This window comes from Scyliorhinus torazame, chromosome 4 (assembly GCF_047496885.1).
Source record: "Scyliorhinus torazame isolate Kashiwa2021f chromosome 4, sScyTor2.1, whole genome shotgun sequence".
Taxonomy (NCBI): domain Eukaryota; kingdom Metazoa; phylum Chordata; class Chondrichthyes; order Carcharhiniformes; family Scyliorhinidae; genus Scyliorhinus; species Scyliorhinus torazame.
In genome coordinates, this window is record NC_092710.1 from 353,497,540 (window position 1) to 353,525,380 (window position 27,841).

The following is a 27,841-nucleotide window of genomic DNA, read 5'->3' on the forward strand; positions in this document are numbered from 1 at the left end:
GAGGAGTTAGTGCTGCTCGAGGCTGGGAGATGGGTGAGGAGTTAGTGCTGCTCGAGGCTGGGAGATGGGTGAGGAGTTAGTGCTGCCCGAGGCTGGGGGTTGGGTGAGGAGTTAGTGCTGCTCGAGGCTGGGGGTTGGGTGAGGAGTTAGTGCTGCTCGAGGCTGGGGGTTGGGTGAGGAGTTCGTGCTGCTCGAGGCTGGGAGATGGGAGAGGAGTTAGTGCTGCTCGAGGCTGGGGGTTGGGTGAGGAGCTACTGCTGCTCGAGGCTGGGAGATGGGTGAGAAGTTAGTGCTGCTCGAGGCTGGGGGTTGGGTGAGGAGTTAGTGCTGCTCGAGGCTGGGAGATGGGTGAGGAGTTAGTGCTGCCCGAGGCTGGGGGTTGGGTGAGGAGTTAGTGCTGCTCGAGGCTGGGAGATGGGTGAGGAGTTAGTGCTGCTCGAGGCTGGGGGTTGGGTGAGGAGTTAGTGCTGCTCGAGGCTGGGAGATGGGTGAGGAGTTAGTGCTGCTCGAGGCTGGGAGATGGGTGAGGAGTTGGTGCTGCTCGAGGCTGGGAGATGGGTGAGGAGTTAGTGCTGCTCGAGGCTGGGAGATGGGTGAGGAGTTAGTGCTGCTCGAGGCTGGGAGATGGGTGAGGAGTTAGTGCTGCTCGAGGCTGGGAGATGGGTGAGGAGTTAGTGCTGCTCGAGGCTGGGAGATGGGTGAGGAGTTAGTGCTGCTCGAGGCTGGGAGATGGGTGAGGAGTTAGTGCTGCTCGAGGCTGGGGGTTGGGTGAGGAGTTAGTGCTGCTCGAGGCTGGGAGATGGGTGAGGAGTTAGTGCTGCTCGAGGCTGGGAGATGGGTGAGGAGTTAGTGCTGCTCGAGGCTGGGGGTTGGGTGAGGAGTTAGTGCTGCTCGAGGCTGGGAGATGATGAGGAGTTAGTGCTGCTCGAGGCTGGGGGTTGGGTGAGGAGTTAGTGCTGCTCGAGGCTGGGAGATGGGTGAGGAGTTAGTGCTGCTCGAGGCTGGGAGATGGTGAGGAGTTAGTGCTGCTCGAGGCTGGGGGTTGGGTGAGGAGTTAGTGCTGCTCGAGGCTGGGAGATGGGTGAGGAGTTAGTGCTGCTCGAGGCTGGGAGATGGGTGAGGAGTTAGTGCTGCTCGAGTCTGGGGGTTGGGTGAGGAGTTAGTGCTGCTCGAGGCTGGGGGTTGGGTGAGGAGTTAGTGCTGCCCGAGGCTGGGGGTTGGGTGAGGAGTTAGTGCTGCTCGATGCTGGGAGATGGTGAGGAGTTCGTGCTGCTCGAGGCTGGGAGATGGCTGAGGAGTTAGTGCTGCCCGAGGCTGGGGGTTGGGTGAGGAGTTAGTGCTGCTCGAGGCTGGGGGTTGGGTGAGGAGCTAATGCTGCTCGAGGCTGGGAGATGGGTGAGGAGTTGGTGCTGCTCGAGGCTGGGAGGTGGGTGAGGAGTTGGTGCTGCTCGAGGCTGGGAGATGGGTGAGGAGTTAGTGCTGCTCGAGGCTGGGAGATGGGTGAGGAGTTAGTGCTGCTCGAGGCTGGGAGATGGGAGAGGAGTTAGTGCTGCTCGAGGCTGGGGGTTGGGTGAGGAGTTGGTGCTGCTCGAGGCTGGGGATTGGGTGAGGAGTTAGTGCTGCTCGAGGATGGGGGTTGGGTGAGGTGTTAGTGCTGCTCGAGGCTGGGAGATGGGTGAGGAGTTAGTGCTGCTCGAGGCTGGGAGATGGGTGAGGAGTTAGTGCTGCTCGAGGATGGGGGTTGGGTGAGGTGTTAGTGCTGCTCGAGGCTGGGAGATGGGTGAGGAGTTAGTGCTGCTCGAGGCTGGGAGATGGGTGAGGAGTTAGTGCTGCTCGAGGCTGGGGGTTGGGTGAGGAGTTAGTGCTGCTCGAGGCTGGGGGTTGGGTGAGGAGTTAGTGCTGCCCGAGGCTGGAGGTTGGGTGAGGAGTTAGTGCTGCTCGAGGCTGGGAGATGGGTGAGGAGTTAGTGCTGCTCGAGGCTGGGAGATGGGTGAGGAGTTAGTGCTGCTCGAGGCTGGGAGATGGGTGAGGAGTTAGTGCTGCTCGAGGCTGGGGGTTGGGTGAGGAGTTAGTGCTGCTCGAGGCTGGGGGTTGGGTGAGGAGTTAGTGCTGCCCGAGGCTGGAGGTTGGGTGAGGAGTTAGTGCTGCTCGAGGCTGGGAGATGGGTGAGGAGTTAGTGCTGCTCGAGGCTGGGTGATGGTGAGGAGTTAGTGCTGCTCGAGGCTGGGGGTTGGGTGAGGAGTTAGTGCTGCTCGAGGCTGGGAGATGGGTGAGGAGTTAGTGATGCTCGAGGCTGGGGGTTGGGTGAGGAGTTAGTGCTGCTCGAGGCTGGGGGTTGGGTGAGGAGTTAGTGCTGCTCGAGACTGGGAGATGGGTGAGGAGTTAGTGCTGCTCGAGGCTGGGGGTTGGGTGAGGAGTTAGTGCTGCTCGAGGCTGGGGGTTGGGTGAGGAGTTAGTGCTGCTCGAGGCTGGGGGTTGGGTGAGGAGTTAGTGCTGATCGAGGCTGGGGGTTGGGTGAGGAGTTAGTGCTGCCCGAGGCTGGGGGTTGGGTGAGGAGTTAGTGCTGCTCGAGGCTGGGAGATGGGTGAGGAGTTAGTGCTGCTCGAGGCTGGGAGATGGGTGAGGAGTTGGTGCTGCTCGAGGCTGGGAGATGGGAGAGGAGTTAGTGTTACTCGAGGCTGGGAGATGGGTGAGGAGTTAGTGCTGCTCGAGGCTGGGGGTTGGGTGAGGAGCTAATGCTGCTCGAGGCTGGGAGATGGGTGAGGAGTTAGTGCTGCTCGAGGCTGGGGGTTGGGTGAGGAGTTAGTGCTGCTCGAGGCTAGGGGTTGGGTGAGGAGTTAGTGCTGCTCGAGGCTGGGCGTTGGGTGAGGAGTTAGTGCTGCTCGAGGCTGGGAGATGGGTGAGGAGTTAGTGCTGCTCGAGGCTGGGGGTTGGGTGAGGAGTTAGTGCTGCTCGAGGCTGGGAGATGGGAGAGGAGTTAGTGCTGCTCGAGGCTGGGGGTTGGGTGAGGAGTTAGTGCTGCTCGAGGCTGGGGGTTGGGTGAGGAGTTAGTGCTGCTCGAGGCTGGGGGTTGGGTGAGGAGTTAGTGTTGCTCGAGGCTGGGAGATGGGTGAGGAGTTGGTGCTGCTCGAGGCTCGGCGTTGGGTGAGGAGTTAGTGTTGCTCGAGGCTGGGAGATGGGTGAGGAGTTAGTGCTGCTCGAGGCTGGGGGTTGGGTGAGGAGTTAGTGCTGCTCGAGGCTGGGGGTTGGGTGAGGAGTTAGTGCTGCCCGAGGCTGGAGGTTGGGTGAGGAGTTAGTGCTGCTCGAGGCTGGGGGTTGGGTGAGGAGTTAGTGCTGCTCGAGGCTGGGAGATGGGTGAGGAGTTAGTGCTGCTCGAGGCTGGGGGTTGGGTGAGGAGTTAGTGCTGCTCGAGGCTGGGAGATGGCTGAGGAGTTAGTGCTGCTCGAGGCTGGGAGATGGGTGAGGAGTTAGTGCTGCTCGAGGCTGGGAGATGGGTGAGGAGTTAGTGCTGCTCGAGGCTGGGAGATGGGTGAGGAGTTAGTGCTGCTCGAGGCTGGGGGTTGGGTGAGGAGTTAGTGCTGCTCGAGGCTGGGGGTTGGGTGAGGAGTTAGTGCTGCTCGAGGCTGGGTGATGGTGAGGAGTTAGTGCTGCTCGAGGCTGGGGGTTGGGTGAGGAGTTAGTGCTGCTCGAGGCTGGGAGATGGTGAGGAGTTAGTGCTGCTCGAGTCTGGGGGTTGGGTGAGGAGTTAGTGCTGCTCGAGGCTGGGAGATGGGTGAGGAGTTGGTGCTGCTCGAGGCTGGGAGATGGGAGAGGAGTTAGTGTTACTCGAGGCTGGGAGATGGGTGAGGAGTTAGTGCTGCTCGAGGCTGGGGGTTGGGTGAGGAGCTAATGCTGCTCGAGGCTGGGAGATGGGTGAGGAGTTAGTGCTGCTCGAGGCTGGGAGATGGGTGAGGAGTTAGTGCTGCTCGAGGCTGGGAGATGGGTGAGGAGTTAGTGCTGCTCGAGGCTGGGAGATGGGTGAGGAGTTAGTGCTGCTCGAGGCTGGGGGTTGGGTGAGGAGTTAGTGCTGCTCGAGGCTGGGAGATGGGTGAGGAGTTAGTGCTGCCCGAGGCTGGGTGTTGGGTGAGGAGTTAGTGCTGCTCGAGGCTGGGGGTTGGGTGAGGAGTTAGTGCTGCTCGAGGCTGGGAGATGGGTGAGGAGTTAGTGCTGCTCGAGACTGGGAGATGGGTGAGGAGTTAGTGCTGCTCGAGGCTGGGAGGTGGGTGAGGAGTTAGTGCTGCTCGAGGCTGGGGGTTGGGTGAGGAGTTAGTGTTACTCGAGGCTGGGAGATGGGTGAGGAGTTAGTGCTGCACGAGGCTGGGGGTTGGGTGAGGAGTTAGTGCTGCTCGAGGCTGGGGGTTGGGTGAGGAGTTAGTGCTGCTCGAGACTGGGAGATGGGTGAGGAGTTAGTGCTGCTCGAGGCTGGGGGTTGGGTGAGGAGTTAGTGCTGCTCGAGGCTGGGGGTTGGGTGAGGAGTTAGTGCTGCTCGAGGCTGGGGGTTGGGTGAGGAGTTAGTGCTGCTCGAGACTGGGAGATGGGTGAGGAGTTAGTGCTGCTCGAGGCTGGGGGTTGGGTGAGGAGTTAGTGCTGCTCGAGGCTGGGGGTTGGGTGAGGAGTTAGTGCTGCTCGAGGCTGGGAGATGGGTGAGGAGTTAGTGCTGCTCGAGGCTGGGAGATGGGTGAGGAGTTAGTGCTGCTCGAGGCTGGGAGATGGGTGAGGAGTTAGTGCTGCTCGACGCTGGGGGTTGGGTGAGGAGTTAGTGCTGTTCGAGGCTGGGAGATGGGTGAGGAGTTAGTGCTGCTCGAGGCTGGGGGTTGGGTGAGGAGTTAGTGCTGCCCGAGGCTGGGGGTTGGGTGAGGAGTTAGTGCTGCTCGAGGCTGGGAGATGGGTGAGGAGTTAGTGCTGCTCGAGGCTGGGAGATGGGTGAGGAGTTGGTGCTGCTCGAGGCTGGGGGTTGGGTGAGGAGTTAGTGCTGCTCGAGGCTGGGGGTTGGGTGAGGAGTTAGTGCTGCTCGAGGCTGGGAGATGGGTGAGGAGTTAGTGCTGCTCGAGGCTGGGAGATGGGTGAGGAGTTAGTGCTGCTCGAGGCTGGGAGATGGGTGAGGAGTTAGTGCTGCCCGAGGCTGGGGGTTGGGTGAGGAGTTAGTGCTGCTCGAGGCTGGGGGTTGGGTGAGGAGTTAGTGCTGCTCGAGGCTGGGAGATGGGTGAGGAGTTAGTGCTGCCCGAGGCTGGGTGTTGGGTGAGGAGTTAGTGCTGCTCGAGGCTGGGGGTTGGGTGAGGAGTTGGTGCTGCTCGAGGCTGGGAGATGGGTGAGGAGTTGGTGCTGCTCGTGGCTGGGAAATGGATGAGGAGTTAGTGCTGCCCGAGGCTGGGAGATGGGTGAGGAGTTAGTGCTGCTCGAGGCTGGGGGTTGGGTGAGGAGTTAGTGCTGCTCGAGGCTGGGAGATGGGTGAGGAGTTGGTGCTGCTCGAGGCTGGGAGATGGGTGAGGAGTTAGTGCTGCTCGAGGCTGGGGGTTGGGTGAGGAGTTAGTGCTGCTCGAGGCTGGGAGATGGGTGAGGAGTTAGTGCTGCTCGAGACTGGGAGATGGGTGAGGAGTTAGTCCTGCTCGAGGCTGGGAGGTGGGTGAGGAGTTAGTGCTGCTCGAGGCTGGGGGTTGGGTGAGGAGTTAGTGTTACTCGAGGCTGGGAGATGGGTGAGGAGTTAGTGCTGCACGAGGCTGGGGGTTGGGTGAGGAGTTAGTGCTGCCCGAGGCTGGGAGATGGGTGAGGAGTTAGTGCTGCTCGAGGCTGGGGGTTTGGTGAGGAGTTAGTGCTGCTCGAGGCTGGGGGTTGGGTGAGGAGTTAGTGCTGCTCGAGGCTGGGGGTTTGGTGAGGAGTTAGTGCTGCTCGAGGCTGGGAGATGGGTGAGGAGTTAGTGCTGCTCGAGGCTGGGGGTTGGGTGAGGAGTTAGTGCTGCTCGAGGCTGGGAGATGGGTGAGGAGTTAGTGCTGCTCGAGGCTGGGAGATGGGTGAGGAGTTAGTGCTGCTCGAGGCTGGGGGTTTGGTGAGGAGTTAGTGCTGCTCGAGGCTGGGAGATGGGTGAGGAGTTAGTGCTGCTCGAGGCTGGGGGTTGGGTGAGGAGTTAGTGCTGCTCGAGGCTGGGGGTTGGGTGAGGAGTTAGTGCTGCTCGAGGCTGGGAGATGGGTGAGGAGTTAGTGCTGCTCGAGGCTGGGGGTTGGGTGAGGAGTTAGTGCTGCTCGAGGCTGGGAGATGGGTGAGGAGTTAGTGCTGCTCGAGGCTGGGAGATGGGTGAGGAGTTAGTGCTGCTCGAGGCTGGGAGATGGGTGAGGAGTTAGTGCTGCTCGAGGCTGGGAGATGGGTGAGGAGTTAGTGCTGCTCGAGGCTGGGGGTTGGGTGAGGAGTTAGTGCTGCTCGTGGCTGGGGGTTGGGTGAGGAGTTAGTGCTGCTCGAGGCTGGGGGTTGGGTGAGGAGTTAGTGCTGCTCGAGGCTGGGAGATGGGTGAGGAGTGAGTGCAGCTCGAGGCTGGGGGTTGGGTGAGGAGTTAGTGTTACAAACGCAGGCTGTTTTATTCTCTTCCAGAGAACAGAAGAATCGCATGTGGATCGCCGTGAGACCAAGAGAAGGCGGCTGAAGAAAAGGAAACTACGTGAACGAGAGCCCCAGGATTTGGATGGTCAGATAGAGTCATCCATCTTGAAGAGGAAAGGTGGGTTAGTAAAAGAGGATATTTTAACCCTCGCTCAAACACTGCAGGAAATGAGCTTCTGATTTCTATCTCCCCTTCTCGTTCCTTCATCTATCCCTCCCCCCTCCCGCGCTCCTTATACTCACCCATCACAATCTGCTGCCTCCCCACCCACACTCCCTCACCTGCTTCCTGCACAGTCCCTCTCTTTGCCACTGCTGGCTTGGGCCCCCTCCCGCCAATCCCCTCCCGCCAATCCCCTCCCGCCACTCCCCTCCCGCCACTCCCCTCCCCTCCCGCCACTCCCCTCCCCTCCCGCCACTCCCCTCCCGCCACTCCCCTCCCGCCACTCCCCTCCCGCCACTCCCCTCCCGCCACTCCCCTCCCGCCACTCCCCTCCCGCCAATCCCCTCCCGCCACTCCCCTCCCGCCACTCCCCTCCCGCCACTCCCCTCCCGCCACTCCCCTCCCGCCACTCCCCTCCCGCCACTCCCCTCCCGCCACTCCCCTCCCGCCACTCCCCTCCCGCCACTCCCCTCCCGCCACCCCCCTCCCGCCACCCCCCTCCCGCCACCCCCTTCCCGCCTCTCCCCTCCCGCCTCTCCCCTCCCGCCACTCCCCTCCCGCCTCTCCCCTCCCGCCTCTCCCCTCCCGCCGCTCCCCTCCCGCCGCTCCCCTCCCGCCGCTCCCCTCCCGCCGCTCCCCTCCCGCCGCTCCCATCGTGCCACTCTCATCGTGCCCTTGCCCTTCCTCCTCCTGCTGACTCTGAGTAATTTCTCGTATTTGTTTTTAGTTGAGGGGAAAGGTTTTGAGTTGCAGCGTTCAACGGTGACGTTTGAAGATGTTGGTGGCAGTGAAGATACCCTGAAGGTAAAGACTCGCTGCGTATTCTTGTTATGACAATCTATACGGTGTCTGCAGCCGTGGTGATCTATAGGGTGCTGATAGATGTGCCATGCGGTTTTAGCAGCACTTTGCGATTACTAGAACTCAGTCGAAATTTAAGTTAAAACACCTCAGGTGCAAATAGGAATTGTTCTTTTTGTCTTCTATTGATTACAATTGAAAGTCATTCAAAAGTCTTATTCTCTAATCAGTCCGGCCAGCATAGGACTCCCACAGGTAATTTGTAGACAATTGAACTTTCAAACAATTACAGAAATGACCTTCTTGCTCAGACAAACAGCTCGCAATAACTTTAAAAGTCAAAGTCTGAAAATGAAATCTGAAGACAGGGAGACAGCGAATAGTTCAGATCAAAGTTTAGATGATTCATGAAAGAGAGAGAATGATCCAGATAAAAATAGCCGAAGGAAACCTCAGTTATACTGGATCATATCTGTCTTCAGCCATCTAATTACACCCCTCTGTAATCCGAATTGGTTTGGGTTAGAGTCAAATACATTTGCAGTATTTGTCTAAAATGTTTGCGAGATGAATTCCTGTATGAGTTATGCAATGCGATTTAGCGCTGTTATCGCAAGCGGCCTGAACTGGTTTGTTGCTGACTTAACTGTCAGGACAATAGTTCTTTTAGGTTCTACACAGTTGCTGTGCTGTTGTCAGGGCCTTGGACGGCACTCTCTCTTGGCCAATGTGTTTGTCAGAACAATGGGACTCAGTAGAGTGAGTTTTGCTGAAATGACTTCTGCTGAATATGTTTTGAAATGACCCGAGGTTATGAGAGAGCTGAAATTCTTCATTTTAAATGGGGAAACTGGGGATTAATATACTAGGGCTTAATGTTTCTACCTGTCAGATGTATTCGAAATAGTTGGCTTCTACAGGTGCCTGTAGCCGGGTAGGCTGGCCATGGTGTTCTATAGGGTATCGGCAGCCGGGTAGGCTGGCCGTGGTGTTCTATAGGGTATCTGCAGTCGGGTAGACTGGCCGTGGTGCTTTATATGGTGTCTGCAGCCGGGTAGGCTGGCCGTGGTGTTCTATAGGGTATCTGCAGCCGGGTAGGCGGGCCGTGGTGCTCTATATGGTGTCTGCAGCCGGGTAGGCTGGCCGTGGTGTTCTATAGGGTATCTGCAGCCGGGTAGGCTGGCCGTGGTGTTCTATAGGGTATCTGCAGCCGGGCAGGCTGGCCATAGTGTTCTATAGGGTATCTGCAGCCGGGTAGGCTGGCCGTGGTGTTCTATAGGGTATCTGCAGCCGGGTAGGCTGGCCATAGTGTTCTATAGGGTATCTGCAGTCGGGTAGGCTGGCCGTGGTGTTCTATATGGTGTCTGCAGCCAGGTAGGCTGGCCGTGGTGTTCCATAGGGTATCTGCAGCCGGGTAGTCTGGCCGTGGTGTTCTATAGGGTATCTGCAGCCGGGTAGGCTGGCCGTGGTGTTCTATAGGGCATCTGCAGCCGGGCAGGCTGGCCATAGTGTTCTATAGGGTATCTGCAGCCGGGTAGGCTGGCCGTGGTGTTCTATAGGGTATCTGCAGCCGGGTAGGCTGGCCATAGTGTTCTATAGGGTATCTGCAGTCGGGTAGGCTGGCCGTGGTGATCTATAGGGTATCTGCAGTCGGGTAGGCTGGCCGTGGTGTTCCATAGGGTATCTGCAGCCGGGTAGGCTGGCCATGGTGTTCTATAGGGTATCTGCAGCCAGGTAGGCTGGCAGTGGTGTTCTATAGGGTATCTGCAGCCGGGTAGGCTGGCCGTGGTGTTCTATAGGGTATCTGCAGCCGGGCAGGCTGGCCATGGTGTTCTATAGGGTATCTGCAGCCAGGTAGGCTGGCCATGGTGTTCTATAGGGTATCTGCAGCCGGGTAGGCTGGCCATAGTGTTCTATAGGGTATCTGCAGCCGGGTAGGCTGGCCGTGGTGTTCTATAGGGTATCTGCAGCCGGGTAGGCTGGCCGTGGTGTTCTATAGGGTATCTGCAGCCGGGTAGGCTGGCCGTGGTGTTCTATAGGGTATCTGCAGCCGGGTAGGCTGGCCGTGGTGTTCTATAGGGTATCTGCAGCCGGGTAGGCTGGCCGTGGTGTTCTATAGGGTATCTGCAGCCAGGTAGGCTGGCCGTGGTGTTCTATAGGGGATCTGCAGCCGGGTAGGCTGGCCGTGGTGTTCTATAGGGTATCTGCAGCCGGGTAGGCTGGCCGTGGTGTTCTGTACGGTATCTGCAGCCGGGTAGGCTGGCCATGGTGTTCTATAGGGTATCTGCAGCCGGGTAGGCTGGCCATGGTGTTCTATAGGGTATCTGCAGCCAGGTAGGCTGGCCGTGGTGTTCTATAGGGTATCTGCAGCCGGGTAGGCTGGCCGTGGTGTTCTATAGGGTATCTGCAGCCGGGTAGTCTGGCCGTGGTGTTCTATAGGGTATCTGCAGCCGGGTAGGCTTGCCATGGTGTTCTATAGGGTATCTGCAGCCAGGTAGGCTGGCCGTGGTGTTCTATAGGTTATCTGCAGCCGGGTAGGCTAGCAGTGGTGTTCTATAGGGTATCTGCAGCATGTGGCTGGCCATGGTGTTCTATAGGGTATCTGCAGCCGGGTAGGTTGTCCGTGGTGTTCTATAGGGTATCTGCAGCCGGGTAGGCTGGCCATGGTGTTCTATAGGGTATCTGCAGCCGGGTAGGCTGGCAGTGGTGTTCTATAGGGTATCTGCAGCCGGGTAGGTTGTCCGTGGTGTTCTATAGGGTATCTGCAGCCGTGTGGGCTGACAGTGGTGTTCTATAGGGTATCTGCAGCCGGGTAGGCTGGCAGTGGTGTTCTATAGGGTATCTGTAGCCCGGTATGCTGGCCGTGGTGTTCTATAGGGTATCTGCAGCCAGGTAGGCTGGCAGTGGTGTTCTATAGGGTATCTGCAGCCGGGTAGGTTGTCCGTGGTTTTCTATAGGGTATCTGCAGCCCGGTATGCTGGCCGTGGTGTTCTATAGGGTATCTGCAGCCGGGTAGGTTGTCCGTGGTTTTCTATAGGGTATCTGCAGCCTGGTAGGCTAGCAGTGGTGTTCTATAGGGTATCTGCAGCCAAGTAGGCTGGCAGTGGTGTTCTATAGGGTATCTGCAGCCAAGTAGGCTGGTAGTGGTGTTCTATAGGGTATCTGCAGCGGGTGGCTGGCCATAGTGTTCTATAGGGTATCTGCAGCCGGGTAGGCTGGCCGTGGTGTTCTATAGGGTATCTGCAGCGGGTGGCTGGCCATAGTGTTCTATAGGGTATCTGCAGCCGGGTAGGCTGGCCGTGGTGTTCTGTACGGTATCTGTAGCCGGGAAGGCTGGCCGTGGTGTTCTATTGGGTATCTGCAGCCGGGTAGGATGGCCGTGGTGTTCTATAAGGTATCTGCAGCCGGGTCGGCTGGCCTTGGTGTTCTATAGGGTGTCTGCAGCCCTGTAGGCTGGCCGTGGTGTTCTATAAGGTATCTGCAGCCGGGTCGGCTGGCTGTGGTCTATCGGGTATCTGCAGCCGGGTAGGCTGGCCGTGGTGTTCTATAGGGTGTCTGCAGTCGGGTAGGCTGACCATGGTGTTCTATAGGGTGTCTGCAGCCGGGTAGGCTGACCATGGTGTTCTATAGGGTGTCTGCAGCCGGGTAGGCTGGACGTGGTGTTCTATAGGGTGTATGCAGCCGGGTAGGCTGACCATGGTGTTCTATAGGGTGTCTGCAGCCGGGTAGGCTGGACGTGGTGTTCTATAGGGTGTATGCAGCCGGGTAGGCTGACCATGGTGTTCTATAGGGTGTCTGCAGCCGGGTAGGCTGGACGTGGTGTTCTATAGGGTGTATGCAGCCGGGTAGGCTGGCCATGGTGTTCTATAGGGTATCTGCAGCCGGGTAGGCTGGCCGTGGTGTTCTATAGGGTGTCTGCAGCCGGGTAGGCTGGCCGTGGTGTTCTATAAGGTATCTGCAGCCGGGTAGGCTGGCCGTGGTGTTCTATAGGGTATCTGCAGCCGGGTAGGCTGGCCATGGTGTTCTATAGGGTGTCTGCAGCCGGGTAGGCTGGACGTGGTGTTCTATAGGGTGTATGCAGCCGGGTAGGCTGGCCATGGTGTTCTATAGGGTATCTGCAGCCGGGTAGGCTGGCCGTGGTGTTCTATAGGGTATCTGCAGCCGGGTAGGCTGGCCGTGGTGTTCTATAGGGTGTATGCAGCCGGGTAGGCTTGCCATGGTGTTCTATAGGGTATCTGCAGCCGGGTAGGCTGGCCGTGGTGTTCTATAGGGTATCTGCAGCCGTGTAGGCTGGCCGTGGTGTTCTATAGGGAGTCTGCAGCCGGGTAGGCTGATCATGGTGTTCTATAGGGTATCTGCAGCCGGGTAGGCTGACCATGGTGTTCTATAGGGTGTCTGCAGCCGGGTAGGCTGGCCATGGTGTTCTATAGGGTATGTGCACCCGGGTCGGCTGGCCGTGGTGTTCTATAGGGTATCTGCAGCCGGGTAGGCTGGCCTTGGTGTTCTATAGGGTATCTGCAGCCAGTTAGGCTGGCCGTGGTGTTCTATAGGGTATCTGCAGTCGGGTAGACTGGCCATGGTGTTCTATAGGGTATCTGCAGTCGGGTAGACTGGCCATGGTGTTCTATAGGTTATCTGCAGTCGGGTAGACTGGCCATGGTGTTCTATAGGGTATCTGCAGTCGGGTAGACTGGCCATGGTGTTCTATAGGTTATCTGCAGTCGGGTAGACTGGCCATGGTGTTCTATAGGGTACCTGCAGCCGGGTAGGCTGGCCGTGGTGTTCTATAGGGTATCTGCAGCCTGGTAGGCTGGCCATCGTATTCTATAGGGTACCTGCAGCCGGGTAGGCTGGCCGTGGTGTTCTATAGGGTATCTGCAGCCGGGTAGGCTGGCCTTGGTGCTCTATAGGGTATCTGCAGCCGGGTAGGCTGGCAGTGGTGTTCTGTACGGTATCTGCAGCCGGGTAGGCTGGCAGTGGTGTTCTATAGGGTATCTGCAGCCGGGTAGGCTGGCCTTGGTGCTCTATAGGGTATCTGCAGCCGGGTTGGCTGGCCGTGGTGTTCTATAGGGTATCCGCAGCCGTGTAGGCTGGCTGTGGTGTTCTATCAGGTATCTGCAGCCGGGTAGGCTGGCTGTGGTGTTCTATAGGGTATGTGCAGCCGGGTAGGCTGGCCATGGTGTTCTATAGGGTATCTGCAGCCGGGTAGGCTGGCAATGGTGTTCTATAGGGTATCTGCAGCCGGGTAGGCTGGCCGTGGTGCTCGATAGGGTATCTGCAGCCGGGTAGGCTGGCAGTGGTGTTCTATAGGGTATCTGCAGTCGGGTAGACTGGCCATGGTGTTCATTAGGGTATCTGCAGTCGGGTAGACTGGCTGTGTTGTTCTATAGGGTATCTGCAGCCGGGTAGGCTGGCCATGGTGTTCTATATGGTGTCTGCAGCCGGGTAGGCTCGCTATGGTGTTCTATAGGGTACCTGCAGCCGGGTAGGCTGGCCGTGGTGTTCTATAGGGTATCTGCAGCCTGGTAGGCTGGCCATCGTGTTCTATAGGGTACCTGCAGCCGGGTAGGCTGGCCGTGGTCTATAGGGTATCTGCAGCCGGGTAGGCTGGCCTTGGTGCTCTATAGGGTATCTGCAGCCGGGTAGGCTGGCAGTGGTGTTCTGTACGGTATCTGCAGCCGGGTAGGCTGGCAGTGGTGTTCTATAGGGTATCTGCAGCCGGGTAGGCTGGCCTTGGTGCTCTATAGGGTATCTGCAGCCGGGTAGGCTGGCCGTGGTGTTCTATAGGGTATCCGCAGCCGTGTAGGCTGGCCGTGGTGTTCTATCAGGTATCTGCAGCCGGGTAGGCTGGCTGTGGTGTTCTATAGGGTATGTGCAGCCGGGTAGGCTGGCCTTGGTGCTCTATAGGGTATCTGCAGCCGGGTAGGCTGGCAATGGTGTTCTATAGGGTATCTGCAGTCGGGTAGACTGGCCGTGGTGCTTTATAGGGTATCTGCAGCCGGGTAGACTGGCAGTAGTGTTCTATAGGGTATCTGCAGTCGGGTAGACTGGCCGTGGTGTTCTATAGGGCAGCTGCAGCCGGGTAGGCTGGCCGTGCTGTTCTATAGGGTGCCTGCAGCCCTGTAGGCTGGCCGTGGTGTTCTATAAGGTATCTGCAGCCAGGTAGGCTGGCAGTGGTGTTCTATAGGGTATCTGCAGCCGGGTAGGCTGGCCGTGGTGTTCTATAGGGTATCTGCAGTCGGGTAGACTGGCCTTGGTGCTCTATAGGGTATCTGCAGCCGGGTAGGCTGGCCTTGGTGCTCTATAGGGTATCTGCAGCCGGGTAGGCTGGCCGTGGTGTTCTATAGGGTATCTGCAGCCGGGTAGGGTGGCAGTGGTGTTCTATAGGGTATCTGCAGCGGGTGGCTGGCCGTGGTGTTCTATAGGGTATCTGCAGCCGGGTAGGCTGGCCATAGTGTTCTATAGGGTATCTGCAGCCAGGTAGGCTGGCAGTGGTGTTCTATAGGGTATCTGCAGCCGGGTAGGCTGGCCGTGGTGTTCTATAGGGTATCTGCAGCCGGGTAGGCTGGCAGTGGTGTTCTATAGGGTATCTGCAGCGGGTGGCTGGCCGTGGTGTTCTATAGGGTATCTGCAGCCGGGTAGGCTGGCCGTGGTGTTCTATAGGGTATCTGCAGCCGGGTAGGGTGGCAGTGGTGTTCTATAGGGTATCTGCAGCGGGTGGCTGGCCGTGGTGTTCTATAGGGTATCTGCAGCCGGGTAGGCTGGCCATAGTGTTCTATAGGGTATCTGCAGCCAGGTAGGCTGGCCGTGGTGTTCTATAGGGTATCTGCAGCCGGGTAGGCTGGCCGTGGTGTTCTATAAGGTATCTGCAGTCGGGTAGGCTGGCCGTGGTGTTCTATAGGGTATCTGCAGCCGGGTAGGCTGGCCGTGGTGTTCTATAGGGTGTCGGCAGCCGGGTAGGCTGGCCGTGGTGTTCTATAGGGTGTCTGCAGCCGGGTAGGCTGGCCGTGGTGTTCTATAAGGTATCTGCAGCCAGGTAGGCTGGCCGTGGTGTTCTATAGGGTATCTGCAGTCGGGTTGGCTGGCCATTGTGTTCTATAGGATATCTGCAGCCGGGTAGGCTGGCCGTGGTGTTCTATAGGGGATCTTCAGGCGGGTAGGCTGGCAGTAGTGTTCTATAGGGTATCTGCAGCCGGGTAGTCTGGCCGTGGTGTTCTATAGGGTATCTGCAGTCGGGTAGACTGGCCATGGTGTTCTATAGGGTATCTGCAGCCGGGTAGTCTGGCCGTGGTGTTCTATAGGGTATCTGCAGCCGGGTCGACTGGCAGTGGTGTTCTATAGAGGATCTGCAGGCGGGTAGGCTGGCAGTAGTGTTCTATAAGGTATCTGCAGCCAGGAAGGCTGGCCGTGGTGTTCTATAGGGTATCTGCAGCCAGGTAGGCTGGCCGTGGTGTTCTATAGGGTATCTGCAGCCAGGTAGGCTTGCCGTGGTGTTCTATAGGGTATCTGCAGCCGGATAGGCTGGCCGTGGTGTTCTATAGGGTGTCTGCAGCCCTGTAGGCTGGCCGTGGTGTTCTATAAGGTATCTGCAGTCGGGTAGACTGGCCGTGGTGTTCTATAGGGTATGTGCAGTCGGGTAGACTGGCCGTGGTGCTCTATATGGTGTCTGCAGACGGGTAGGCTGGCCGTGGTGATCTATAGGGTATCTGCAGCCGGGTAGGCTGGCCGTGGTGTTCTATAAGGTATCTGCAGTCGGGTAGACTGGCCGTGGTGTTCTATAGGGTATCTGCAGCCGGGTAGGCTGGCCGTGGTGTTCTATAGGGTATCTGCAGCGGGTGGGTGGCCGTGGTGTTCTATAGGGTATCTGCAGCCGGGTAGGCTGGCCGTGGTATTCTATACGGTATCTGCAGCCGGATAGGCTGGCCATAGTGTTCTATAGGGTATCTGCAGCCAGGTAGGCTGGCCGTGGTGTTCTATAGGGTATCTGCAGCCGGGTAGGCTGGCCGTGGTGTTCTATAAGGCATCTGCAGCCTGGTAGACTGGCCATGGTGTTCTATAGGGTATGTGCAGTCGGGTAGACTGGCCGTGGTGCTCTATAGGGTATCTGCAGCCAGGTAGGCTGGCCGTGGTGTTCTATAGGGTATCTGCAGCCGGGTAGGCTGGCCGTGGTGCTCGATAGGGTATCTGCAGCCGGGTAGGCTGGCAGTGGTGTTCTATAGGGTATCTGCAGTCGGGTAGACTGGCCATGGTGTTCATTAGGGTATCTGCAGTCGGGTAGACTGGCCGTGTTGTTCTATAGGGTATCTGCAGCCTGGTAGGCTGGCCATCGTGTTCTATAGGGTACCTGCAGCCGGGTAGGCTGGCCGTGGTGTTCTATAGGGTATCTGCAGCCGGGTAGGCTGGCCTTGGTGCTCTATAGGGTATCTGCAGCCGGGTAGGCTGGCAGTGGTGTTCTGTACGGTATCTGCAGCCGGGTAGGCTGGCAGTGGTGTTCTATAGGGTATCTGCAGCCGGGTAGGCTGGCCTTGGTGCTCTATAGGGTATCTGCAGCCGGGTTGGCTGGCCGTGGTGTTCTATAGGGTATCCGCAGCCGTGTAGGCTGGCTGTGGTGTTCTATCAGGTATCTGCAGCCGGGTAGGCTGGCTGTGGTGTTCTATAGGGTATGTGCAGCCGGGTAGGCTGGCCATGGTGTTCTATAGGGTATCTGCAGCCGGGTAGGCTGGCAATGGTGTTCTATAGGGTATCTGCAGCCGGGTAGGCTGGCCGTGGTGTTCTATAGGGTATCTGCAGCCGGGTAGGCTGGCCGTGGTGCTCGATAGGGTATCTGCAGCCGGGTAGGCTGGCAGTGGTGTTCTATAGGGTATCTGCAGTCAGGTAGACTGGCCATGGTGTTCATTAGGGTATCTGCAGTCGGGTAGACTGGCCGTGTTGTTCTATAGGGTATCTGCAGCCGGGTAGGCTGGCCATGGTGTTCTATATGGTGTCTGCAGCCGGGTAGGCTCGCTATGGTGTTCTATAGGGTACCTGCAGCCGGGTAGGCTGGCCGTGGTGTTCTATAGGGTATCTGCAGCCTGGTAGGCTGGCCATCGTGTTCTATAGGGTACCTGCAGCCGGGTAGGCTGGCCGTGGTGTTCTATAGGGTATCTGCAGCCGGGTAGGCTGGCCTTGGTGCTCTATAGGGTATCTGCAGCCGGGTAGGCTGGCAGTGGTGTTCTGTACGGTATCTGCAGCCGGGTAGGCTGGCAGTGGTGTTCTATAGGGTATCTGCAGCCGGGTAGGCTGGCCTTGGTGCTCTATAGGGTATCTGCAGCCGGGTAGGCTGGCCGTGGTGTTCTATAGGGTATCCGCAGCCGTGTAGGCTGGCCGTGGTGTTCTATCAGGTATCTGCAGCCGGGTAGGCTGGCTGTGGTGTTCTATAGGGTATGTGCAGCCGGGTAGGCTGGCCTTGGTGCTCTATAGGGTATCTGCAGCCGGGTAGGCTGGCAATGGTGTTCTATAGGGTATCTGCAGTCGGGTAGACTGGCCGTGGTGCTTTATAGGGTATCTGCAGCCGGGTAGACTGGCAGTAGTATTCTATAGGGTATCTGCAGTCGGGTAGACTGGCCGTGGTGTTCTATAGGGCAGCTGCAGCCGGGTAGGCTGGCCGTGCTGTTCTATAGGGTGCCTGCAGCCCTGTAGGCTGGCCGTGGTGTTCTATAAGGTATCTGCAGCCAGGTAGGCTGGCAGTGGTGTTCTATAGGGTATCTGCAGCCGGGTAGGCTGGCCGTGGTGTTCTATAGGGTATCTGCAGTCGGGTAGACTGGCCTTGGTGCTCTATAGGGTATCTGCAGCCGGGTAGGCTGGCCTTGGTGCTCTATAGGGTATCTGCAGCCGGGTAGGCTGGCCGTGGTGTTCTATAGGGTATCTGCAGCCGGGTAGGGTGGCAGTGGTGTTCTATAGGGTATCTGCAGCGGGTGGCTGGCCGTGGTGTTCTATAGGGTATCTGCAGCCGGGTAGGCTGGCCATAGTGTTCTATAGGGTATCTGCAGCCAGGTAGGCTGGCCGTGGTGTTCTATAGGGTATCTGCAGCCGGGTAGGCTGGCCGTGGTGTTCTATAAGGTATCTGCAGTCGGGTAGGCTGGCCGTGGTGTTCTATAGGGTATCTGCAGCCGGGTAGGCTGGCCGTGGTGTTCTATAGGGTGTCGGCAGCCGGGTAGGCTGGCCGTGGTGTTCTATAGGGTGTCTGCAGCCGGGTAGGCTGGCCGTGGTGTTCTATAAGGTATCTGCAGCCAGGTAGGCTGGCCGTGGTGTTCTATAGGGTATCTGCAGTCGGGTTGGCTGGCCATTGTGTTCTATAGGATATCTGCAGCCGGGTAGGCTGGCCGTGGTGTTCTATAGGGGATCTTCAGGCGGGTAGGCTGGCAGTAGTGTTCTATAGGGTATCTGCAGCCGGGTAGTCTGGCCGTGGTGTTCTATAGGGTATCTGCAGTCGGGTAGACTGGCCATGGTGTTCTATAGGGTATCTGCAGCCGGGTAGTCTGGCCGTGGTGTTCTATAGGGTATCTGCAGCCGGGTCGACTGGCAGTGGTGTTCTATAGAGGATCTGCAGGCGGGTAGGCTGGCAGTCGTGTTCTATAAGGTATCTGCAGCCAGGAAGGCTGGCCGTGGTGTTCTATAGGGTATCTGCAGCCAGGTAGGCTGGCCGTGGTGTTCTATAGGGTATCTGCAGCCAGGTAGGCTTGCCGTGGTGTTCTATAGGGTATCTGCAGCCGGATAGGCTGGCCGTGGTGTTCTATAGGGTGTCTGCAGCCCTGTAGGCTGGCCGTGGTGTTCTATAAGGTATCTGCAGTCGGGTAGACTGGCCGTGGTGTTCTATAGGGTATGTGCAGTCGGGTAGACTGGCCGTGGTGCTCTATATGGTGTCTGCAGACGGGTAGGCTGGCCGTGGTGATCTATAGGGTATCTGCAGCCGGGTAGGCTGGCCGTGGTGTTCTATAAGGTATCTTCAGTCGGGTAGACTGGCCGTGGTGTTCTATAGGGTATCTGCAGCCGGGTAGGCTGGCCGTGGTGTTCTATAGGGTATCTGCAGCGGGTGGGTGGCCGTGGTGTTCTATAGGGTATCTGCAGCCGGGTAGGCTGGCCGTGGTATTCTATACGGTATCTGCAGCCGGATAGGCTGGCCATAGTGTTCTATAGAGTATCTGCAGCCAGGTAGGCTGGCCGTGGTGTTCTATAGGGTATCTGCAGCCGGGTAGGCTGGCCGTGGTGTTCTATAAGGCATCTGCAGCCTGGTAGGCTGGCCGTGGTGTTCTATAAGGTATCTGCAGTCGGGTAGGCTGGCCGTGGTGTTCTATAGGGTATCTGCAGCCGGGTAGACTGGCCATGGTGTTCTTTAGGGTATCTGCAGTCGGGTAGACTGGCCGTGGTGTTCTATAGGGTATCTGCAGCCGGGCAGGCTGGCCGTGGTGTTCTATAGGGTGTCTGCAGCCGGGTAGGCTGGCCGTGGTGTTCTATAAGGTATCTGCAGCCAGGTAGGCTGGCCGTGGTGTTCTATAGGGTAGCTGCAGTCGGGTTGGCTGGCCATTGTGTTCTATAGGATATCTGCAGCCGGGCAGGCTGGCCGTGGTGTTCTATAGGGGATCTTCAGGCGGGTAGGCTGGCCATGGTGTTCTATAGGGTATCTGCAGCCGGGCAGGCTGGCCTTGGTGTTCTATAGGGGATCTGCAGGCGGGTATGCTGGCAGTAGTGTTCTATAAGGTATCTGCAGCCAGGTAGGCTGGCCGTGGTGTTCTATAGGGTATCTGCAGCCGGATAGGCTGGCCGTGGTGTTCTATAGGGTATGTGCAGTCGGGTCGACTGGCCGTGGTGCTCTATATGGTGTCTGCAGACGGGTAGGCTGGCCGTGGTGATCTATAGGGTATCTGCAGCCGGGTAGGCTGGCCGTGGTGTTCTATAAGGTATCTGCAGTCGGGTAGACTGGCCGTGGTGTTCTATAGGGTATCTGCAGCCGGGTAGGCTGGCCATGGTGTTCTATAGGGTATCTGCAGTGGGTGGCTGGCCGTGGTGTTCTATAGGGTATCTGCAGCCGGGTAGGCAGGCCGTGGTATTCTATAGGTTATGTGCAGTCGGGTAGACTGGCCGTGGTGCTCTATATGGTGTCTGCAGACGGGGAGGCTGGCCGTGGTGATCTATAGGGTATCTGCAGCCGGGTAGGCTGGCCGTGGTGTTCTATATGGTGTCTGCAGCCGGGTAGGCTGGCCGTGGTGTTCTATAGGGTATCTGCAGCCGGGCAGGCTGGCCATGGTGTTCTATAGGGCATCTGTAGCCGGGTAGGCTGGCCATGGTGTTCTATAGGGTATCTGCAGCCGGGTAGGCTGGCCGTGGAGTTCTATAGGGTATCTGCAGCCAGGTAGGCTGGCCGTGGTGTTCTATAGGGTATCTGCAGCCGGGTAGGCTGGCCGTGGTGTTCTATAGGGTATCTGCAGCCGGGTAGGCTGGCCGTGGTGTTCTATAGGGTATCTGCAGCCGGGTAGGCTGGCTGTGGTGTTCTATCGGGTATCTGCAGCCGGGTAGGCTGACCGTGGTGTTCTATAGGGTATCTGCAGCCGGGTAGGCTGGCCGTGGTGTTCTATAGTGTATCTGCAGCCGAGTAGGCTGGTTATGGTGTTCTATAGGGTGGCTGCAGACGGGTAGGCTGGCCATGGTGTTCTATAGGGTATCTGAAGCCAGGTAGGCTGGCTATGGTGTTCTATAGGGCATCTGCAGCCGGGTAGGCTGGCCATGGTGTTCTATAGGGTGTCTGCAGACGGGTAGGCTGGCCATGGTGTTCTATAGGGTGTCTGAAGCCAGGTAGGCTGGCCATAGTGTTCTATAGGTTATATGCAGTCGGGTAGACTGGCCGTTATGTTCTATAGGGTGTCTGAAGCCAGGTAGGCTGGCCATGGTGTTCTATAGGGTGTCTGCAGCCGTGTAGGCTGGCCATAGTGTTCTATAGGTTATCTGCAGTCGGGTAGACTGGCCGTGGTGTTCTATAGGGTGTCTACAGCCGGGTCGGCTGGCCGTGGTGTTCTATAGGGTGTCTGCAGCCAGGTAGGCTGGCCTGGCCATAGTGATCTATAGGGTGCCTACAGCCAGGTAAGCTGGCCATGGTGTTCTATCGGGTATCTGCAGCCACGTAGGCTGGCCGTTGTGTTCTATAGGGTGCCTGCAGCCGGGTGGGCTGGCCGTGGTGTTCTATAGGGTATCTGCAGCCGGGTAGATTTGTCCTGGTGCTCGATAGGGTATCTTCAGCCAGGTAGGCTGGTCGTGGTGTTCTATAGGGTATCTGCAGCCGGGTAGGCTGGCCGTGGTGTTCTATAGGGTATCTGCAGCCGGGTAGGCTGGCCGTGGTGTTCTAAAGGGTATCTGCAGTCGGGTAGGCTGGCCGTGGTGTTCTATAGGGTATCTGCAGTCGGGTAGGCTGGCCGTGGTGTTCTATAGGGTATCTGCAGCCGGGTAGGCTGGCCGTGGTGTTCTAAAGGGTTTCTGCAGCCGGGTAGGCTGGCCGTGGTGTTCTATAGGGTATCTGCAGCCGGGTAGGCTGGCCGTGGTGTTCTATAGGGTATCTGCAGCCGGGTAGGCTGGCCTTGGTTCTCTATAGGGTATCTGCAGCCGGGTAGGCTGGCTCTGGTGTTCTATAGGGTATCTGCAGCCGGGTAGGCTGGCTCTGGTGTTCTATAGGGTACCTGCAGCCGGGTAGGCTGGCCGTGGTGTTCTGTAGGGTATCTGCAGCCTGGTAGGCTGGCCATCGTGTTCTATAGGGTATCTGCAGCCGGGTAGGCTTGCCGTGGTGTTCTATAGGGTATCTGCAGCCGGGTAGGCTGGCCGTGGTGTTCTATAGGGTATCTGCAGCCGGGTAGGCTGGCAGTGGTGTTCTATAGGGTATCTGCAGCCGGGTAGGCTGGCCTTGGTGCTCTATAGGGTATCTGCAGCCGGGTTGGCTGGCAGTGGTGTTCTATAGGGTATCTGCAGCCGGGTAGGCTGGCCTTGGTGCTCTATAGGGTATCTGCAGCCGGGTTGGCTGGCCGTGGTGTTCTATAGGGTATCTGCAGCCGGGTAGGCTGGCCTTGGTGCTCTATAGGGTATCTGCAGCCGGGTAGGCTGGCCTTGGTGCTCTATAGGGTATCTGCAGTCGGGTAGACTGGCCGTGGTGCTTTATAGGGTATCTGCAGCCGGGTTGGCTGGCCGTGGTGTTCTATAGGGTATCTGCAGCCGGGTAGGCTGGCAATGGTGTTCTATAGGGTATCTGCAGTCGGGTAGACTGGCCGTGGTGCTTTATAGGGTATCTGCAGCCGGGTAGACTGGCCGTGGTGTTCTATAGGGTATCTGCAGTCGGGTAGGCTGGCCTTGGTGCTCTATAGGGTATCTGCAGCCGGGTAGGCTGGCCTTGGTGCTCTATAGGGTATCTGCAGCCGGGTAGGCTGGCCGTGGTGTTCTATAGGGTATCTGCAGCCGGGTAGGCTGGCCTTGGTGCTCTATAGGGTATCTGCAGCCGGGTAGGCTGGCCGTGGTGTTCTATAGGGTATCTGAAGTCGGGTAGGCTGGCAATGGTGTTCTATAGGGTATCTGCAGCCGGGTAGGCTGGCCATGGTGTTCTATAGGGTATCTGCAGCCGGGTAGGCTGGCCATAGTGTTCTATAGGGTATCTGCAGCCGGGTAGGTTGACCGTGGTGTTTCATAGAATTTACAGTGCAGAAGGAGGCCATTCAGCCCATCGAGTCTGCACCGGCTCTTGGAAAGAGCACCCTACCCAAGGTCAACACTTCCACCCTATCCCCATAACCCAGTAACCCCACGCAACACTAAGGGCAATTTATCACGGCCAATCCACCTAACCTGCACATCTTTGGACTGTGGGAGGAAACCGGAGCACCCGGAGGAAACCCACGCAGCGGGTGGCTGGCCGTGGTGTTCTATAGGGTATCTGCAGCCGGGTAGGATGGCCATAGTGTTCTATAGGGTATCTGCAGTCGGGTAGACTGGCCATAGTGTTCTTTTGGGTATCTGCAGCCAGGTAGGCTGGCCGTGGTGTTCTATAGGGTGTCTGCAGCCGGGTAGGCTGGTCGTGGTGTTCTATAGGGTATCTGCAGTCGGGTAGGCTGGTCGTGGTGTTCTATAGGGTATCTGCAGCCGGGTAGGCTGGTCGTGGTGTTCTATAGGGTATCTGCAGTCGGGTAGGCTGGCCGTGGTGTTCTATAGGGTATCTGCAGCCGGATAGGCTGGCCATGGTGTTCTATAGGGCATCTGCAGCCGGGTAGGCTGGCCGTGGTGTTCTATAGGGTATCTGCAGCCGGGTAGACTGGCCATGGTGTTCTTTAGGGTATCTGCAGTCGGGTAGACTGGCCGTGGTGTTCTATAGGGTATCTGCAGCCGGGCAGGCTGGCCATGGTGTTCTATAGGGTATCTGCAGCCGGGTAGGCTGGCAATGGTGTTCTATAGGTTATCTGCAGCCGGGTAGGCTGGCCGTGGTGTTCTATGGGGTGTCTGCAGCCAGGTAGGCTGGCCGTGGTGTTCTATAGGGTATCTGCAGTCGGGTTGGCTGGCCATTGTGTTCTATAGGATATCTGCAGCCGGGTAGGCTGGCCGTGGTGTTCTATAGGGGATCTTCAGGCTGGTAGGCTGGCAGTAGTGTTCTATAGGGTATCTGCAGCCGGGTAGTCTGGCCGTGGTGTTCTATAGGGTATCTGCAGTCGGGTAGACTGGCCATGGTGTTCTATAGGGTATCTGCAGCCGGGTAGGCTGGCCGTGGTGTTCTATAGGGGACCTGCAGGCGGGTAGGCTGGCAGTAGTGTTCTATAAGGTATCTGCAGCCAGGTAGGCTGGCCGTGGTGTTCTATAGGGTATCTGCAGCCGGATAGGCTGGCCGTGGTGTTCTATAGGGTGTCTGCAGCCCTGTAGGCTGGCCGTGGTGTTCTATAAGGTATCTGCAGTCGGGTAGACTGGCCGTGGTGTTCTATAGGGTATGTGCAGTCGGGTCGACTGGCCGTGGTGCTCTATATGGTGTCTGCAGACGGGTAGGCTGGCCGTGGTGATCTATAGGGTATCTGCAGCCGGGTAGGCTGGCCGCGGTGTTCTATAAGGTATCTGCAGTCGGGTAGACTGGCCGTGGTGTTCTATAGGTTATCTGCAGTCGGGTAGACTGGCCGTGGTGCTCTATATGGTGTCTGCAGACGGGTAGGCTGGCCGTGGTGATCTATAGGGTATCTGCAGCCGGGTAGGCTGGCCGTGGTGTTCTATAGGGTATCTGCAGCCGGGTAGGCTGGCCGTGGTGTTCTATAGGGGATCTTCAGGCGGGTAGGCTGGCAGTAGTGTTCTATCGGGTATCTGCAGCCGGGTAGTCTGGCCGTGGTGTTCTATAGGGTATCTGCAGCCGGGTCGACTGGCAGTGGTGTTCTATAAGGTATCTGCAGCCAGGTAGGCTGGCCGTAGTGTTCTATAAGGTATCTGCAGCCAGGTAGGCTGGCCGTGGTGTTCTATAGGGTATCTGCAGCCAGGTAGGCTGGCCGTGGTGTTCTATAGGGTATCTGCAGCCAGGTAGGCTGGCCGTGGGGGTATGTGCAGTCGGGTAGACTGGCCGTGGTGCTCTATAAGGTATCTGCAGCCAGGTAGGCTGGCCGTGGTGTTCTATAGGGTATCTGCAGCCAGGTAGGCTGGCCGTGGTGTTCTATAGGGTATATGCAGCCAGGTAGGCTGGCCGTGGTGTTCTATAGGGTATCTGCAGCCGGATAGGCTGGCCGTGGTGTTCTATAGGGTATCTGCAGCCGGATAGGCTGGCCGTGGTGTTCTATAGGGTATCTGCAGCCGGGTAGGCTGGCCGTGGTGTTCTATAGGGTATCTGCAGCCGGATAGGCTGGCCGTGGTGTTCTATAAGGTATCTGCAGCCCTGTAGGCTGGCCGAGGTGTTCTATAGGGTATCTGCAGTCGGGTAGACTGGCCGTGGTGTTCTATAGGGTATCTGCAGCCGGATAGGCTGGCCGTGGTGTTCTATAAGGTATCTGCAGCCGGATAGGCTGGCCGTGGTGTTCTATAGGGTATCTGCAGTCGGGTAGACTGGCCGTGGTGTTCTATAGGGCACCTGCAGCCGGGTAGGCTTGCCATGGTGTTCTATAGGGTATCTGCAGCCGGGTAGGCTGGCCGTGGTGTTCTATAGGGTATCTGCAGCGGGTGGCTGGCCGTGGTGTTCTATAGGGTATCTGCAGTCGGGTAGGCTGGCCATGGTGTTCTATAGGGTATCTGCAGCGGGTGGCCGGCCATGGTGTTCTATAGGGTATCTGCAGTCGGGTAGGCTGGCCGTGGTGTTCTATCAGGTATCTGCAGCGGGTGGCTGGCCGTGGTGTTCTATAGGGTATCTGCAGCCGGATAGGCTGGCCATAGTGTTCTTTTGGGTATCTGCAGCCAGGTAGGCTGGCCATGGTGTTCTATAGGGTGTCTGCAGCCGGGTAGGCTGGCCGTGGTGTTCTATAGGGTATCTGCAGCCGGGTAGGCTGGCCGTGGTGTTCTATAAGGTATCTGCAGCCAGGTAGGCTGGCCGTGGTGTTCTATAAGGTATCTGCAGTCGGGTAGGCTGGCCGTGGTGTTCTATAGGGTATCTGCAGTCGGGTAGACTGGCCATAGTGTTCTTTTGGGTATCTGCAGCCAGGTAGGCTGGCCGTGGTGTTCTATAGGGTGTCTGCAGCCGGGTAGGCTGGTCGTGGTGTTCTATAGGGTATCTGCAGTCGGGTAGGCTGGCCGTGGTGTTCTATAGGGTATCTGCAGCCGGATAGGCTGGCCATGGTGTTCTATAGGGCATCTGCAGCCGGGTAGGCTGGCCGTGGTGTTCTATAGGGTATCTGCAGCCGGGTAGACTGGCCATGGTGTTCTTTAGGGTATCTGCAGTCGGGTAGACTGGCCGTGGTGTTCTATAGGGTATCTGCAGCCGGGTAGGCTGGCCGTGGTGTTCTATAAGGTATCTGCAGCCAGGTAGGCTGGCCATGGTGTTCTATAGGGTATCTGCAGCCAGGTAGGCTGGCCATGGTGTTCTATAGGGTATCTGCAGACGGGTAGGCTGGCCGTGGTGTTCTATAGGGTATCTGCAGCCGGGTAGACTGGCCATGGTGTTCTTTAGGGTATCTGCAGTCGGGTAGACTGGCCGTGGTGTTCTATAGGGTATCTGCAGCCGGGCAGGCTGGCCATGGTGTTCTATAGGGTATCTGCAGCCGGGTAGACTGGCCATGGTGTTCTATGGGGTGTCTGCAGCCAGGTAGGCTGGCCGTGGTGTTCTATAGGGTATCTGCAGTCGGGTTGGCTGGCCATTGTGTTCTATAGGATATCTGCAGCCGGGTAGGCTGGCCGTGGTGTTCTATAGGGGATCTTCAGGCGGGTAGGCTGGCAGTAGTGTTCTATAGGGTATCTGCAGCCGGGTAGTCTGGCCGTGGTGTTCTATAGGGTATCTGCAGTCGGGTAGACTGGCCGTGGTGTTCTATAGGGTATCTGCAGTCGGGTAGACTGGCCATGGTGTTCTATAGGGTATCTGCAGCCGGGTAGGCTGGCCGTGGTGTTCTATAGGGGACCTGCAGGCGGGTAGGCTGGCAGTAGTGTTCTATAAGGTATCTGCAGCCAGGTAGGCTGGCCGTGGTGTTCTATAGGGTATCTGCAGCCGGATAGGCTGGCCGTGGTGTTCTATAGGGTGTCTGCAGCCCTGTAGGCTGGCCGTGGTGTTCTATAAGGTATCTGCAGTCGGGTAGACTGGCCGTGGTGTTCTATAGGGTATGTGCAGTCGGGTCGACTGGCCGTGGTGCTCTATATGGTGTCTGCAGACGGGTAGGCTGGCCGTGGTGATCTATAGGGTATCTGCAGCCGGGTAGGCTGGCCGCGGTGTTCTATAAGGTATCTGCAGTCGGGTAGACTGGCCGTGGTGTTCTATAGGTTATCTGCAGTCGGGTAGACTGGCCGTGGTGCTCTATATGGTGTCTGCAGACGGGTAGGCTGGCCGTGGTGATCTATAGGGTATCTGCAGCCGGGTAGGCTGGCCGTGGTGTTCTATAGGGCACCTGCAGCCGGGTAGACTGGCCATGGTGTTCTATAGGGTATCTGCAACCGGGTAGGCTGGCCATGGTGTTCTATAGGGTATCTGCAGCCAGGTAGGCTGGCCATGGTGTTCTATAGGGTATCTGCAGCCGGGTAGGCTGGCCGTGGTGTTCTATAGGGTATCTGCAGCCGGGTAGGCTGGCCATGGTGTTCTATAGGCTATCTGCAGCCGGGTAGGCTGGCCATGGTGTTCTATAGGGTATCTGCAGCCGGGTAGGCTGGCCGTGGTGTTCTATAGGGCATCTGTAGCCGGGTAGGCTGGCCATGGTGTTCTATAGGGTATCTGCAGCCGGGTAGGCTGGCCATGGTGTTCTATAGGGTATCTGCAGCCGGGTAGGCTTGCCATGGTGTTCTATAGGGTATCTGCAGCCAGGTAGGCTGGCCGTGGTGTTCTATAGGGTATCTGCAGCCAGGTAGGCTGGCCGTGGTGTTCTATAGGGTATCTGCAGCCAGGTAGGCTGGCCGTGGTGTTCTATAGGGTATCTGCAGTCGGGTAGGCTGGCCATGGTCTTCTATAGGGTATCTGCAGCCGGGTAGGCTGGCCGTGGTGTTCTATAGGGCATCTGTAGCCGGGTAGGCTGGCCATGGTGTTCTATAGGGTATCTGCAGCCGGGTAGGCTGGCCATGGTGTTCTATAGGGTATCTGCAGCCGGGTAGGCTTGCCATGGTGTTCTATAGGGTATCTGCAGCCAGGTAGGCTGGCCGTGGTGTTCTATAGGGTATCTGCAGCCAGGTAGGCTGGCCGTGGTGTTCTATAGGGTATCTGCAGCCGGGTTGGCTGGCCGTGGTGTTCTATAGGGTATCTGCAGCCGGGTTGGCTGGCCGTGGTGCTCTATAGGGTATCTGCAGCCGGGTAGACTGGCCGTGGTGTTCTATGGGGTGTCTGCAGCCGGGTAGGCTGGCCGTGGTGTTCTATAGGGTATCTGCAGCCGGGTAGACTGGCCGTGGTGTTCTATGGGGTGTCTGCAGCCGGGTAGGCTGGCCGTGGTGTTCTATAGGGTATCTGCAGCCAGGTAGGCTGGCCGTGGTGTTCTATAAGGTATCTGCAGACGGGTAGGCTGGCCGTGGTGTTCTATAGGGTATCTGCAGCCGGGTAGGCTGACCGTGGTGTTCTATAGGGTATCTGCAGCCAGGTAGGCTGGCCATGGTGTTCTATAGGGTATCTGC

At 58.0% G+C, this 27,841-nt stretch overlaps 1 protein-coding gene across 1 annotated transcript in view; it reads left to right on the forward strand.

Annotated features, from left to right (window-relative positions):
* Nucleotides 1–27,841, forward strand: part of nvl (nuclear VCP like) — a 368,828-nt gene that overhangs the window by 66,286 nt on the left and 274,701 nt on the right. The window contains exons 5-6 of the mRNA XM_072500597.1: nucleotides 6,619–6,745; nucleotides 7,518–7,594. Coding sequence (XP_072356698.1) covers nucleotides 6,619–6,745; nucleotides 7,518–7,594 — 204 coding nt within the window. The remainder of the gene's footprint in view (nucleotides 1–6,618; nucleotides 6,746–7,517; nucleotides 7,595–27,841) is intronic.